At 36.3% G+C, this 17,199-nt stretch overlaps 2 protein-coding genes across 50 annotated transcripts in view; one reads left to right on the top strand and one right to left on the bottom strand.

The window, feature by feature from the left end:
- The window catches only part of LOC127859842 (rho guanine nucleotide exchange factor 12-like), a 206,812-nt gene extending 205,465 nt beyond the window's left edge, over positions 1 to 1,347 (bottom strand). Inside the window, exons 1-2 of the mRNA XM_052397366.1 lie at positions 1,009 to 1,347; positions 738 to 776 (exon numbers count right to left, since the gene is read on the bottom strand). Coding sequence (XP_052253326.1) covers positions 738 to 776; positions 1,009 to 1,025 — 56 coding nt within the window. The 5' untranslated portion in view covers positions 1,026 to 1,347. The remainder of the gene's footprint in view (positions 1 to 737; positions 777 to 1,008) is intronic.
- A 6,356-nt stretch (positions 1,348 to 7,703) lies between these two features.
- Positions 7,704 to 17,199, top strand: part of LOC127859476 (beta-galactosidase-1-like protein 2) — a 74,769-nt gene continuing 65,273 nt past the window's right edge. For 48 of the 49 annotated variants that reach the window (XM_052396880.1, XM_052396919.1, XM_052396911.1 and 45 more), the window contains exon 1: positions 7,884 to 7,936. In XM_052396880.1, the coding sequence (XP_052252840.1) occupies positions 7,925 to 7,936 (12 nt within the window). In that variant the 5' untranslated portion in view covers positions 7,884 to 7,924. Of the gene's footprint in view, positions 7,845 to 7,883; positions 7,937 to 17,199 lie in introns of those variants that run through there. The other variant, XM_052396922.1, reaches the window with a different exon arrangement.

Here is a 17,199-nt window from a genome sequence, read left to right as displayed (position 1 = left end):
ATTGGATTGAAGTGCAACTTGTTATCTTTCGGTTAAGGGGGTTGGATAAGGTGGAGCATAGGAATACGGTTGTAACTACATGTTTTTTAGTATTTACTTCAATTTTGTCAAAATTCAATTATTGTATATAAATAATCAGTTGTATGAAGTGACAAATACAATATTCTATCTGAAAAGTATAACTTGTTTGTACTCATTAATAGTAATACAAATAAATCTTAAGAAAATGTCCATCAAGAACAAAATGATAATGTTCATCTGCAAATGTTTCTACAGTACAAGAGTAAATACACATACATGTGTATTCAGAATAATACTATGGGTTAAAGACAAACATGGTTCTACACCAACATTGATCATTAAAGAACCTACTTGTATAAAGCTAAATGTTAATCAGGCCAATCTAGTCATGGTTTCCGTGTATATGCTCTATATGAGCCACATTCTGGAAAATCTGAGCTTAATGCATAAAGAGTCTTCCCAGATGAGCCAGTGCAGCCCCCACAGGCAAATCAGTTACCCTAGACTGGATTTTCATTTAAGAAGACACTTCCTGTAAACCCAAAAATTCCATACAACTTATGGAATTACATGTGTACAAGCGGAAAATGCTGTCCCTTGTAAGCCTGTATGGACTCTACAGGGTTACACAATGTAGCTGGGACAAGACTTAACGCACATGCATTAAGCCCGATTTCTCAAAGAGTGGCTAGTATGTTTTACACTATCACATTTACCTTGGCCGTTTTGTGGGCTCGGTTATCCTCTTCAGAAAGCTTGTAACGAAAGACAAACAAACATGACCATGTTTTATAACATGTATATTGTTCTTACTGGAATCAAAACATATCCCTCCTCATGCTTTAAGGGTACTGTGAATCAAAAGAGCAGAAAAACATTTAAATTGTTACTGTAGTGTATGTACTGGTGTAGTAACAGTGGAAAGGTCATTGAGGAAGTGGAAATAATCTGTTAATGTTTGAGAGCAACTGACATCATCATATTTACCTGTCAGAAAACGACATCACTGTTTACCAGCTGCGTTGACTGGTATATCCTTAAAAGGCGACGATTTGGCAAAGTTCTATCGAGTATGACAGCTCAAGTCTAGTTGTTTTGGTCGAACAAGATTACTCATTAGGTCAAAATTTGTTAAATTCTTATCCGAACAGAGAGCACCTCAGTGCTTACTCAACAAGTGCATTCTGTCATACTGCTGTCAGAATGCCAGAACAATAAATTATTCTTTAATATAGACAATCCATAGAGTAGGGGATTTACATTTTTACACTACAGGTCAACATTTTATGTTCAGACATTGGCCGAAGAACGCCTTTTATATCCAAAAAATATTTCTATTAGCAATTTTTAACAGAGCAATAATTACACTATCTATATAAGATTTGAATAACTCAACAGGATGCTGATGGTAATTATTGATAATTTGTGTAGACAAGAGCTGTGGAAAGAGTATTTTGTGTCTGAAATTTATGGGTCTATTTCGTGCATTAATTGAGAACTTGTTAACACGAACTATATCTTTTAGCATTGTGTGTAAAATTCGGACAGTTTGTGTATTCCACGAATTTTCGATTCCTTAACGTTTCATCGCGAAAAGCGTGACTCCATCATTCTCGTCATCGCCAAAGTTTTCGTCGTCTACGTGGACCCAAATTAATGGTCACATATTGCTACTTTAATGTGCGGGTATTTCAAAGTCTATGAGGTCCTTCTGCGCCGTAGGCTTTTTGTGTGAGGAGTGTGTCCCAACAGTATTACCATATTAACTATTTGACTCACTTTTTTGTTTGGTCCTGCGTGTTGGGGGTGGGGGGAGCCGAAGTACCCGGAGGAAACCCCACCTACCCTGTCGACAACCAAACTCATATTCTTCGTGGAACGGGGATTAAAGGGATCTTTTCACGGTTTGGTAAATTGACAAAATTGAAAAAAATTGTTTCAGATTCGCAAATTTTCGTTTTAGTTATGATATTTGTGAGGAAACAGTATAACTGAACATTTACCATAGTCCAATATAGCCATTATATGTATTTTTTTGACGATTTCAAAACCTATAAATTATAAAGCGTTGCAACGCGAAACGATTGAATAATTTTGAGAGTTCTGATGTTGTCGTTTAAATTTACGAAACTACGAAGATTGCTTATATATGCTATAAAATACTTCAACTGTGAATAACCGGCGGAATAGTCGAGAGGGCTAATGCGTTTTTACTTCAGACTAATTCCAGGACTCAGGGGGTCACTGGTTCGAGCCCTGGTACCGGCTACTTGTTTTCCTTTTTTAAATTTTATTCTTGTTTTTTTTACTGGAGCTTTTAAGATCCAATGTTTACATTTATCAATATATAGCATTTAATGACAAACTTCAAAATATGCCAAAATCTGTGAAAAGGTCCCTTTAAACTCTGTCGCATAGGCGAGAAACGCGTGTACCAACCACTGGGCTTCATGTATAAAATAAAAGTAACGGAAGTGGCAAATAATGTTGAAATAGTGAAACTTGGTTTATGCCCTATCGGCCACATCTATTGGACAATCTTCCTTAATCTAGGTCACAACATATGTCCTAATGAAATATTGTCTGAGATTGAAACTGGGTTATACATGCTTAATATGAAAAGTATATTAACACTTTAGCTAGAATTCGCTTATGTGTCCAATCTTAATAAAACTCTGTCGGAATAATTATTCTAATAAAAAAATATCTCAGCCGAGTTCAAAATTAATATTGTGTCTAAAAATTAAATATGTATGTTTAATTAAAAATCTGAATCACGGTCTTGCGCGGAGAGTCATGCCCGTTGATGTGTCCAAAACAAGCCAGCTTTCGTCGTGTGTCGGTCGCCAGGGGGATTCTTGTGAGCCAACAAGTGTTGCTGTCATGCTGCGGTCATGTTATGGACGTACTCGTTGGTCTTATGCTCAATGTGGGAAAGCAAAGCTGTATATGGGTCCCACGGATCCCACAAAGATTCATATTGGTCCATAAGCGCAAGCAAGCAATTGTTCACGGAATACAATCGCATATGTATGAAGTCAAAGATGCAAGATCATTGTGGGTATATTAAAAGCAAGTGCATTCAGGTACCAAAAGAACCGATATGGATCTGCAATAAATATTTCATGTGAGTCTCAAAAAGTAAAAAAATAAATAAATGTGAGCTTTTTGCGAATTTGAAGGCAAGTGGGTCCGTTAGTGGCCAGCATTCTTTCTTTATTTCTCATCTCAGTCGAATATGGTCATTGGTCAACATGGAAATACTTCTACATTCTGCTAAACTTTCGTGAGTAAACTATGTGAATGAAGTATGGGTGCTGGCAAACACTCCGGGTCCACACATAATGCAGCCTATAAAGCGCTTACGGGCATCGTAAATTTGGGAAAAAAAATAACACAGGAATATTGTAAAAACGGCGAGGAGCATATTAATGCAATCAGACAGACGGTCTGTTCATCTTTCCATATGCTTGTCTTTTGACACATATTCTTCACTTAGAGGGGTCTTTTTATGTTTTGATAAATTGACAAAATTAAAAAACATGTTTCAGATTCGCAAACTTTCGTTGTTGGTATGATATTTGTGAGGAAACAGTAATACTGAAACATGGTCTAAAATATCCATTAAATGAATCTTTTAACGATTTAAAAACCTGAAAATTATAAAGCGTTGCAACGCGAAACGATTGAATAATATGGAGAGTTTTGTTGTAGTCGTTATATTGTGTGACACTGCGAGGATTGCTTATATAAAGTATTAAATACTCTTTGTATAAGCATGGATGTTCTCTAAACGATAAACTTTTTCTCCAGGGGTCAGTGGTTCAAGCCCAGTTAAGGGTTACTTGTTTCTTGTTTCTTTAATTTTATTCTTGTTTTTAACTGGAGCTTTTATCACAATCACAAAATTTATCATCGCCATCCACAGCAACATTATTATCAATAACAACACCATCCTCGACAAAAACGACACTCTCAGCAACAATGTCGTCGTGATCAACATCAAGAACTTCATAATAAACAACAATGACAACCTCACCAACAATGTCGTTGCTATCAACCACAAGAACATCAACATCAACAACAACGTTATCAGCACTATCGTCGTCGTAAAGAACATTAAGATCATCAACAACGACAACGTCTTTACAATAATGTCAGCGTAATAGCTACAAGAAAATCACCATTAATAGCAACGACATCAGCATCCACACCATCAGCAACAAAACAATAATCATTCGTTTACGGTATGTATCGTTTCAGGAACAATCTATGATGTAAATTTGCACTTAATCTGTTAGTTTGATTCTGTAAGAAAATTTGTTTTTCTTGTATTATTGTCAGGTCACAATTCAATTGTTTACAGCTATATTTTCCTGCTTGACCGAATGGCACGAATGCTACTTCGCTACTGTTAAATGTTTTAACGACGGACTCGTTAATCGGGTGCAAAGTAAATTATTTTTGGCCTGGGGCGTAGCCATAAAGCCATAGTAATGATACAAATTTCTGAGACAGTCAAAATTGGCTGGCTGCCTAAACCCACGAATGAATTCCCAAAAAGTCCGATTTACCACTTGGCGGTAATTCATGTGCTTTCAAAGAGTTTTCGCAGATCTCAATAACCCGCCTTGTAAATACAGAACATCACTATATAACATGACAGTGTCATAAAACGTGTAAAAAATATTATTGAAACAAAATTGCTAAGCATTGGCTACGACATAGTTTTTATTATTGTTTGCATATTCATGCGAGAATAAGTTACTCACTTGACGGTCTAGGCCGAAAAGATACGAGTGTCTACGGAGACAGTAAGAAGATTTGTTTTCCTGATAATTCTCGGAAGTTACCGGATATGATATTTCACTGCGCAGATCGAGCGCGCAAATAGAGCGCGAAAAGTTCTACGCGAGACAACGTACACAATCTGTACACCGTTCTTTATCAGGGTAAAGGCCCAGTCTCACTATGATGCCGGCGGAGCCCCTTTGCGTGATCCGGATCTACCGGGATGAACCGGGGCTCTACCGAGATGAACCGGGGCTCCATCGGGGTTGACCGGGATGAACCGGGGAAAACCGGGGCTCAACCGGGAAAGTATTAAAATGTTTAATACCTCCGGGATAAACCGGGCGTCACCGGGAAGGATCGGCAACGACCGACGCGCACCGGGAACAACCGGGACGGCACCGTAGCTCCACCGGGGCCCATACAGACCCCGGCAGAGCTACGGCAACGCCCCGGTGAATGTCGTTAGAGTCCCGGTATAGCTACGGTATATAAGAAAACAGGAGCTCTCCCGGAACGCCACCGGCATTCACCGGGGCTCCGCCGGGGCATTACCGGCGACGACCGGGGTAAAACCGGGGTGTTGCCGTAGCTCTGCCGGGGTCTGATGCCGGTATAGAGTGCCGGCGGTGTTACGGTATACCGGGGCTTAGCCGGCTTTCACCGGGGCTCGACCGGGGCACTACCGGCGACAACCGGGGCTATTCCGGGACGCTGCCGGTTTACACCGTGGCACTACCGGCGACAACCGGGGCTGTGCCGGGGCTTCACCGGGATAAACCGTAGCCAGTCCGGGTTGACCGTGACTCTGCCGGGCTGTTGACCGGCTTCAACCGGGGCGGCACCGGGAAATAGTGTGACTGCGTTAAAAAAAATCTACGAATCATCCCGGTCCTCGCCGGTCGACCGGCGTTAGCAAACCGGGATGGACCGGGGCTCTACCGGGAAAAGTGAGACTTAGGCTTAAGTGGATTTTCTTTTGTATACACATTACAAAGGAAGTATGAGTGTTTTCTGATCTGTTAATTATGTAATAGAAAGCTATTTTAGGCTATTGAAAGTGATTTATTTGACGCCAACAATAACAGTTTTTCGCGGCCATGTTGTTGTTGTTGTATATCTTCACCGCCTATGTAGACGAACCTCTACCAGATCTGTACATGGTTGAACAAAGGTTATCGTTCCCACAACCAGTATCGTGTTATCCTCCACCGTCTATGTACACTGTAGTTTATACACAACTATTGTCTTGTCTTACAGTCTCAGAGCTTCTGCACTCAGCCACTAGGTTCAATCCGTATAAATTCGGACAAAGGGTGAAATTCGGACAAAACATCGTAAATGCATTTTACGTCATACTAAACCTACCCCCAGGCCTTCAGCGCCTATGGCGCTTTGATTTATTTATTGCACTTTTGCAGTCAACCAAGTGCTTATATATATATATATATATTTAAATTAATACGATGTATTACTAGTATGCTGTAGTTCAATGGTGTATATCTCTACATTAACTTCTTGGTTTATTGTACTGTGACAAAAGCTTCGGCGACAAATTATTTTTGTACAAATTAAGTAACCGGCAGCTTAGAATTAAATGTTTGTAATCGGTAACTTCATATACCGGTACGTAGGCTACACGGTAACCTAATAAGTACATTCCCGTTGGTAATTCGTAAGGAAAGTGTTGTTCATACAGGTTAATATTTGTGTTACCTAACTTATTGTGTGGTGAGCGCAAATCATCAAATTTACTTAAACATACACTGACCAGGTCCATGTCAATAAAATGGTATTTACCTAAAAGATAGATGCCGTGTTGGCTCTTACCGCTATAGTTTTGAATCAGTATACTAATGCTCGACTGGTCGGCTTGGGTACTACTTAAATGTACCCCTGGTACTCGTATAAGTATACTTAAATGTACACCGGGTACACCGTGTACGGTAAATATACTGAAACGTACCCGTGATTTCTTATGCTAAATTGTTCGTTGTCGGCTTTTTAAAATAATTATGTTCATATGTATATCCATATTCTGTAAAAAAGACCGATATATTATCGAAACTCCTACTCAAAAAACCATGTCGAGGCAGGTTATGTTCAAATAGAAAATAGTTTTCTGTTCCGTAGCGCGTTTTACGACATCGGACTTTGGCGGGAATAAAACTCGGATAAAGTTTAAATTTGCCGGGTACGTATATGTATATTTTCCCTACCCGGGGTACACTTAAGTATACCAAAGACCTATAGATAATGTTATCTATAGGTCTTTGAGTATACTTACGAGTAACCGGGGTACATTTAAGTAGTACACGAGCCAACAATGCCCAATCGAGCTATACTAACGAAAGGACCACGCTACGCTGCGATCAAAATGTTTTTCTGACATTGCAAACAGTGACTGTGGTCATAAATACGCTTATGGCATCATAAACATACACATCATCCTCGGTTTCGTCATGTGTTCGAAACGTTTTTTGCTCTGCATTAATAATAGAGGTATCAGGTTTGATTCACACTCAATGCTATTAAAAATACAAGTATCAATTGATTCCAAGCAAAATATATTTAAAAATATTTTATTAATAATTTTATCGAGTTAAAATAAAGTAAATATGTTACAAATGTAGATTAAATTAGAGCTGCTTATATGGAACGAATTAATTAGAGAGTCTACAGATATTGCATTGAATCAAATTTTTCTGACAATTGTATTGTCAGCTCACTAAACTTATCTCATGCTTATTATTTATAAAGATTATTCATTCGCTTGAGCTAATTAGATAAATCAGTTTGGAAATTTTACACGATGTGACGGCCCGTTAATAGATGACAACACCCACTTTTACCCTGCAAAATGGACCATTCGGATTTTACACCAACCTTTAAAGTGAGTCACGTGGCAATCACGTGATCAAACAAAATGGATTTCAACCATTAAACAATTTGAACCGATGCTTTCAGTTTAATACAGTTTAATTTCTTGATCCACGACATTGTTATTTTTCAACGGATATAATTTTGTTAAGGTATTACAATATTCAAGTGAAAAATAGACACTTGCATTACCGAACTCGGTAAATCCAGTGTTATTTTAAATCAAATTTAAATGTTGACACAGGTATAAATCACTAGAATTTTTTTTGGTCCTTATTATTTATATTTTATAAAAGAAATTATATCCAACGATGATTTCACTGGTGTATTGATTAACACTATGCAACAGCATGGAAGATCAAACAATGCACACATGTTGTGGTTGCCAGCAGGAAGGGTCTATGATTAAACACTGTTTATTTGAATTAGGGACGATATGGACCATACGGCCCAAATTAGCGGATCATACAGCCCAGTTTTGCGTACTATAAGACCCAGATTTGCGGACTATACAGCCCAGATTTGCGGACCATACAAAACATGTGTGAATTAATGTTCCACTTCCTAATATTGTATTAATACATTTAATAAAATATTAAAGTTGATGTAATGGCATTAGTGACTACATTCTTGTTTAAATTTTTTAACATTTGCAAACCAAACCACTCAGAGTTTTTGACCTTACCGAACATGTCAGAATTAATATTCATTTCATATTCTGATCCTTCAGTATTGTGTCGATAAATTTAATAAAACATTTAAAGTTGCTGAAATAATATTAATTACAACATACTTGTTTAAATTTCAACATTTGTGGACCATACAGACCCGATTTGCGGACAGTACAGACCATGTCTATATTAATATTTATTTCGTGCCCCACTCCTTCAATATTGTATCAATAAATTTAATAAAATATTTAAAGTTGCTGATAAAACATTAATGACAACATACTTGTTTAAATTTGAACATTTGCGGACCATACAGCCCCGATTTGCGGACCGCACGGACCATGTCTATATTAATATTAATTTCGTGTTCCACTTCCTTTAATGTTGTATCAATAAATTAAATAAAATACTAAAAGTTGCTGTATTAACATTAATGACAATACACTTGTTTTAATTTGAACATTTGCGGACCATACAGATCAGACTATAAAGCCGAGATTAGCGGACTAAACGGCGGAGATTAGCGGACTAAACGGCCCATAGCAGATTTGCGGACCATACGGAAAATATTTAAGTGATGTAAGAAATTTTATTAACGTTATCACCAAGCTGCATCTATTAATTTTAATAAATATTAATGTCCAATTTTATAAAAATAGATTTTATCCATGAATGCATACTCTTTAAATGAATAATTGATGACACAATTAACATGAGTAACAAATATGAGTATATGAATAACTTGAGTGAAATAATCACGAACACAAACGTTTCATTACCCGTCTTTAAGTTTTTACATATGTATAGTATCACAGCATACTAAGCAGTGTAGTATTTTGTGTATTAAAATAATCTACATGGCGTAAAGACATATGGTCCGTATTGTTCGCAAATCTGGGCAGTAGTCCGCAAACCTGGGCCATATGGTCCGCAAATCTGGGCCGTATGGTCCATGGTCCGTATAGTCTATACGGTTTATTTGATGAAAATCCACCAAGTATGTCCAAAATATCTAAAAGTTTCAAAGATATGACCCCAAATTCAAAGTGTGTCATTCTCAATGCCCAAATGTCAGTTATGACAGAAGGCTATGGTTGGTCGATTTTTCACATTTAAACAAGAACTTTGCTATAAACTCCACATACGTTTTTCATTGACTAAGTTTTCGCACCATCTCGACCACCATTTTTAGAAGCAGAAGCATAGTGTTATTCAGTATACATGTGAAACCTTTGATTTCAGTTCCATGCTGTTACATTAAACCATACAGCATGACAAACACAATAGAGCAGATAATGCATGTGTATCTGATTATACACAGATCCACTAACATATAAATCAAACCATACTTGTTTTTTAGCTCACCTGTCAAGAAGTGACATGGTGAGCTTATGTGACCGTGTGATGTCCGGGGTCCGTTGTGTGTGCGTGCGTGTGTGCGTCCGTCCGTCAACAATTTGTTTGTGTAGACAGTAGAGGTCACAGTTTTCATCCAATCTTTAAGGAAATTTTGTCAGAATGTTTATCTTGATGAAATCTGGGTTGGGATTGTATTTGGGACATCTGGGGTCAAAAACTAGGTCACTAGGTCAAAAACTAGGTCAAATAATAGAAAAACCTTGTGTAGACAATAAAAGTCGCAGTTTTCATCCAATCTTTATGAAATTTGTTCAGAATGTTTATCTTGATGAAATCTGGGTTGTGATTGTATTTGGGTCAACTGGGGTCAAAAGCTAGGTCACTAGGTCAAATAATTGAAAAATCATCATCAATTTGTTTGTGTAGACAGTAGAGGTCACAGTTTTTATCCAATGTTTATGAAATTTGGTCAGAATGTTTATCTTCATGAAATCTGGGTTGGGATTGTATTTGGGTCATCTGGGGTCAAAACCTAGGTCACTAGGTCAAAAACTAGGTCAAATAATAGAAGAACCTTGTGTAGACAATAGAGGTCGCAGTTTTCATCCAATCTTTAAAAATTTTGATCAGAATGTTTATCTTGATGAAATCTGGCTTGGGAATGTATTTGGGTCATCTGGGGTCAAAAACTAGGTCACTAGGTCAAATAATAGAAAAACCTTGTGTAGACAATAGAGGTTGCAGTTTTCATCCAATCTTTATGAAATTTGGTCAGAATGTTTATCTTGATGAAATCTAGGTTGGGATTGTATTTGGGTCATCTGAGGTCAAAAAATAGGTCACTAGGTCAAATATTAGAAAAACCGTCAAAAATTTGTTTGTGTAGACAGTAGAGGTCACAGTTTTCATCCAATCTTCATGAAATTTGGTAAGAATGTTTATCTTGATGAAATCTGGGTTGGGATTGTATTTGGGTCATCTGGGGTCAAAAACTAGGTCACTAGGTGAAATAATAGAAAAGGTCGCAGTTTTCATTCAATCTTTATGAAATTTGGTTAGAATGTTTATCTTAATGAAATCTGGGTTGGGTTTGTATTTGGGTCATCTTGGGTAAAAAAACTAGGTCACTAGGTCAAATATTAAAAAAACCGTCAAAAATTTGTTTGTGTAGACAGTAGAGGTCACAGTTTTCATCCAATCTTCATGAAATTTGGTAAGAATGTTTACATTGTATCTTGATGAAATCTGGGTTGGGATTGTATTTGGGTCATCTGGGGTCAAAAACTAGGTCACTAGGTAAAAAAACTAGGTCACTAGGTGAAATAATAGAAAAGGTCGCAGTTTTCATTCAATCTTTATGAAATTTGGTCAGAATGTTTATCTTAATGAAATCTGGGTTGGGTTTGTATTTGGGTCATCTTGGGTAAAAAACTAGGTCACAAGGTCAAATAATAGAAAAACCTTGTGTAAAACAATAGAGGTCTCAGTTTTCATCCAATCTTCATGAAATTTGGTCAGAATGTTAAACTTGATGAAAACTGGGTTGGGATTGTATTTGGTTAGTCAGGTGAGCGATTCATGGGCCATCATGGCCCTCTTGTTCATTTTCAAATGATAATCATGTAAACTGTTTTAGTTTGGGAGGAGAATGACGGAACTCCAAATTACAAAAACTCTTTTTTCCTGACATTCATTATGTTTGAGTGGATTTCTAATAAATATTTTTGGTTTGTGCCTGAAGCATTCTATCCATAGTTAATGTACACACACAATTCATTAATGCCTACTAACTACATGTTTATGCTGTCTGTCGTTTATTTGATTATTTTTCATTTTTGTAGAGAATGGTCACTCTTTTTTTGTCCATTGTCTGCCAGCTTGGAACAGTGACATATAGAACAGATGTGCATAGCAACGTAAAATCGTTGCCTTTAACACCACATGTTCCCATAGTTATTGATCATTTTGACCATCATTAAGGGTCAAACATCATAACTGACCCCCATACACAGCTTGTTTTATTGACACATTGTGTCTATGCCTTTATACACAATCACCTGATAAGCATGTGCGTGGCTTGATCTGTCTTTGGTAGAATGCAAAAAACATTTTGATCAGGGCTTTGAAGTAATTTTATTATTTTAAAGATTTCAAGCATCATCACAACATGATCAGAAAATACAGCTCTGCGGCAAAATTGGTTTATAAAGTTCAGGAACGACAGTATGGCTGTGCTAAAACTGCCTGGAAAAAGTCTGCTTATGAATGACTTAATTCATTTATCCAAACATGTGCGAAAGATGTCAAACCTTGGACATTTATGATTAAAGTTTCCCAAAGTGAGGGTCTTGGTAAATGTTAAAAAATTTATGATTTGACAGGGTTCGACACTAAGGCACGTCCGACAGACATTGTCTAGTAAGATCGGTGGTCGGGCTAGTAAAACTGCGGGCTAGCTTGTCCGATTGGTCGTACATAAATTGAAAAAAAAATCTATACTGATTCATATAACTATAAATAACTGCTGTGAAAACCTTTACTTTTAATGTGTAAAATTACTCTTGTATCCGTTATTTACATTAAAACAAAACTAGTATATTTAAATAAACGCGGAGCATTCACATGATTCATCGCTATTTTTAGACGCAAAGGAGAGCTTCCTGCAGAAATTGCTTGTTTCAATTGGTCAAGTTGTCATGAATATTAATAATTTTCTGCAGTGTTGTAAAACTGTAGAGCATGATTTTACGACTTCTATGGAAAATCGGTATCGTCAATGTAAACATTTTTGCGTAGCAGACAAGATAATGTAATTTAAATAATTGCTTTGTTCAAGTTCGGATTTATGTCCGACAAATCATTTAATAAAAAAGAATTCGACGCTTAACTGACACGAAACGTAAATATGAAGAAACACGAAAACGACAATTTTATCCTAGATGGAAAATCGAGTCAGTTCCCATGGTTTGAATTTGACGAAGAAAAGCAAAAAAAAGGGTTATTTTATTGTTTTACTCTATGCATAAAAATATCTGGTGTTCACTGATTATTTACTGATTAATCCTGATTAAACAGTTACATGACACAATTGTGTTCATTTGCTATGTCATTTATAGTCTAGTAGACATCAGGTTCGGGCTAGTACATTTTAAGAGGAGCTGGTCCGACGGTCTTGTTGTAAAAAAAAGTTAATGTCGAACCCTGTTTGAACTATTTGTGTCTATTCAAAATGAGAACGTGGGTTTGTTAAGGAACATACTTTGTTATCTGGGACCCATGCCAACCTTGACCATTCCTTGACCTTGTGAACATCTTAGCCGATGTGAACATTCTAGTTGCAGCAACCTTTTTATGATATCAAAGACATTTGACGAAAGGCTTTTGTACATGTAGTTCTTTTGCTGTTGTTTTTTTTTCTTACATTTTGGAAAAATTTTGGATTGGGAAAATTCGCAATGTTTTGATAAAAATTGGGAAATAAGTGTTGTAGTTGTTTGCTAAACAATGCTTCAAAATTGAGATGAAAATTGTGTTTTCAGTAATATTTAAAAAGGTAAAACTTATATAGCTGGATGGGAGATGAAAAAATTGTTGAGATCTGTAAAAAAAATAAATCAATTTGGAATTTGTGGGACCCATTTGGTAAAAATACATACTTTTTTCCATTTGAAATGGGACTAGATACTTGACTCAATTTTTAATGAAAAAAAAACTGTTTTTTTTAATATCAGCAAATAGGTTTTTGTAGCGCTTTAATCACATGATGCTTTCTTCACTTTTGATATTTTTACCATACATGGATTTTTTAAAGAAGAAATCTTAATATTGTCATTTGGACTTGTTAACCATTTGCATTGTGAAATGATAGTAGTAAAGTTGAAACTGTATTTCCTTTGATATGGTTAGAAAGTACAAAGCACTGTTAAGTCTGCTATTGTAACAATTTGTTTCATGCGTGAAAGGAGATGATGTTACAATAATTGAAAATGACACTCATGCTCAGTCCTGACAAGCCTCCTGTTTTCAGAGAGAGAGTCACACTTATGAGCTTCCAATCATGCTCTTGTGCTGATATGAGCAAGTTATATGTCAAAAAGTATGTTTCAGGGCTCGAACATTTCTTGAGGCATATTTGCCATTGACCAATTTGTTTATGTCCACTCAGGGCTCCACCTCAATCTAAATTTTCTTTAGACAAATTCGCCATTGACCATTTTGTTTATGTCCATTCAGGACTCCGCCTGGCTAAAACATTTCTTTAGACAATTAAATTCGCCATTGACCAATTTGTTTATGTCCATTCAGGGGGACCCCCTGTCTCTAAATTTTCTTTAGGCAAATTTGCCATTTACCAATTTGTTTATGTTTATATTTAATTATAGGACTATTTATACATGTATTTTGTGTGTTGTTCATCATGAGTCAATCTTATTGCATAACATCATGACAAAATTGCAACTTACTCTTGGAAATCAATACTCAATCATATTTGAAAAACCATGATAAAAAAGATTGAAACAAGAGATGTGTTTGTTAAAAACACAATGCCCCCTATTGCGCCACTTTGATTTTTTTGTACCTTTGACCTTGAAGGATGACCTTGACCTTTCACCACTCAAAATGTGCAGCTCCATGAGATACACATGCATGCCAAATATCAAGTTGCTATAATCAATATTGCAAAAGTTATGACCAATGTTAAAGTTTTGTGACACATACAATGACAGACACATACAATGACAGACAGACAGACAGACCGGCCAAAACAATATACCCCCGATCATTTGATCTGGGGGCATAAAAATACCGTGTAAAATCTCACAGTGAATATACTCCTTTAAAGGAGGATATCAATAATGTAATTAAAGCATGACCACTACTACTGTGATTTTCATCTTGGATGCCTAATGGCTATACATATATATTTTATGTGCATGATACTTTTAATCTTAAATAACTATGAATAGTTGATGATACTTTTAATCTTAAATAACTATAAATTGTTTCCGGTATTAAAGCTTGCCTCTGGCTATCAAACGTTGAATGTTTCATAGCCACATTGGCTATGAAGATGAGACAGTAAGTTTTGCTGACTGACAAAGGACAATCAAAAAGGCTCCACACAGACGTGTATTTGTTAATGGACAATGTGATGTCTTTAGAATTCTATAATGAATTCCATAATGTATAGGTATGTAATTTATTTACTGTTTTAAGCATGCATACGGTGTCAAGACTCCAGATATCTAAACGTTTACACGTTTGTCAAACTCGAGATTGGCTTCGAGCAGCACCGGAAGCTCGACCTAGTTCTCATGAGCTGCCCAAAGCCAATGTCGTGTTCACTGGTAAATGTTCGGATATCGTCGTGAGAAATTCACATTGAATATTATTGTCACACAAAAAAAGCATTTGTATCTCGTTATTTCAATGTTACTAGACCACATCTAGCATTGGAATTTTGGCTATTGCTATATGGAACTAGTATATTTTATGGGTTTACTTTATTTTACTAAATATTATTTGATTATGAGTATTAATGTGGCTTTAAGATATTCAGATTTCATTTGAATTTGAGTACATGTATGAGTTCAATTTAATATGTTTGTTGGTATAGTAAACCCCAAAGTCAAGACATTTTGATGATGACAATTTGTTAAAAGGGCATCAACAAATATTTTGAACAATATTTCAAAAAATAAAGTTGACACATAAAAAATCAGTGTTCCTTATAGCAATAGCCAAAATTTCAAAGCTATATGTGACATACATTTAGCGCAATACAAAATGCTTCTTTTGTGTGTGTGTGTCCCAATATACATGTATTCCATGTGAATTTCCCGCTACGATATCGGAACATTTACAAGCAAACGCTACATTGGCTTCGGGCAGATTCGGAAGCAGGGCATAGTTCTCATGGATTACTTGAAAACTGCGAGCAGTACTTAACACTAAAATCTAGAGAAGATAGATACGTGTAGAAAATATGTAACGGCAGTAACTTAAGGCAGTGTTGTTGTAAACATTAAATATTTGACATTTACATGTAATTCTGAGGTGTGTAAGTTGATTTTTGTTTTATTTTTTAACAGTCTTTTCTGTGTAGTTTTACTGCAAAAAAGAGAATTTTTCTATTTCCCGAGCTGAGATTTCACCGATTTGGTGATCATTTGATGGGTAAAGTTTGGAGGCTGCCTTTTGTTTGTTGTCCATTGTGCGTTGCCATTATTTCCTTTTTGAACACACAAGAGGCCACATTCTAAAAAATCTACCATAGCTGTAATTTATTGATGATGCATTTAAATAAACCGATAACCTTTGCTCTCTCTTGCAGTAATTTACATCAATCAATATATTTAAAGCTTTCATTCATAGCAGATGTTAAGATTTAAAGTTATGGAATTATCTGGATAATACTTTACTTAAACCATATTACAACCAGTGCATTTGTTCAGCAAATTTACATGTATTTGTTTATTGCGGTCAGTTATATGCATTAACATTCTTTTCAATTTGAAAGTTGTTGAAAGCTGATAAATTTATTCCAAAACTTTATCATACTGCAAGATTCTTCTTTTTGAATGTCTTTCTAGCCGCTGCCTTGAATTATTTAAGCGTTTCCGTGGCTGAAATAGAGAAGGTCCTTGGTAAAATCCTTGAAGAAAATGACTCCCAAACTTGACCTAATGAAGACCCTTCACATACAAGAACCAATTTATTTTATTTAACAACCATTAAGATTCTCTCATAGAGTTTTCAGAAACTTTTAAGAATAAGTTTGTAGTGAAGGATCAAAGATCACTAAAGGTACTGGGTGGTGCACACTAGGAACACTGAGATCACTAAAGGTACTGGGTGGTGCTCACTAGGAACACTAAGATTACTAAAGGTACTGAGTGGTGCTCACTAGGAACACTGAGATCACTAAAGGTACTGGGTGGTGCTCACTAGGAACACTAAGATTACTAAAGGTACAAGGTGGTGCTCACTAAGAACACTAAGATAACTAAAAGTACTATATGGTGCTCACTAGGAACACTAAGATTACTAAAGGTACAAGGTGGTGCTCACTAAGATAACTAAAAGTACTATATGGTGCTCACTAGGAACACTAAGATAACTAAAGGTACTGGGTGGTGCTCACTAGGAACACTAAGATCACTAAAGGTACTGGGTGGTGCTCACTAGGAACACTTAGATTACTAAAGGTACAAGGTGGTGCTCACTAAGATAACTAAAAGTACTATATGGTGCTCACTAGGAACACTTAGATTACTAAAGGTACAAGGTGGTGCTCACTAAGATAACTAAAAGTACTATATGGTGCTCACTAGGAACACTTAGATCAATAAAGGTACAAGGTGGTGCTCACTAAGATAACTAAAAGTACTATATGGTGCTCACTAGGAACACTTAGATCACTAAAGGTACAAGGTGGTGCTCACTAAGATAACTAAAAGTACTATATGGTGCTCAC

The sequence above is a fragment of the Dreissena polymorpha genome, chromosome 15, assembly GCF_020536995.1.
Source record: "Dreissena polymorpha isolate Duluth1 chromosome 15, UMN_Dpol_1.0, whole genome shotgun sequence".
NCBI classification, from domain to species: Eukaryota; Metazoa; Mollusca; class Bivalvia; order Myida; family Dreissenidae; genus Dreissena; species Dreissena polymorpha.
The sequence above is the reverse complement of the archived record's forward strand: the minus strand, read 5'-3'. Positions and strand labels throughout refer to the sequence as shown.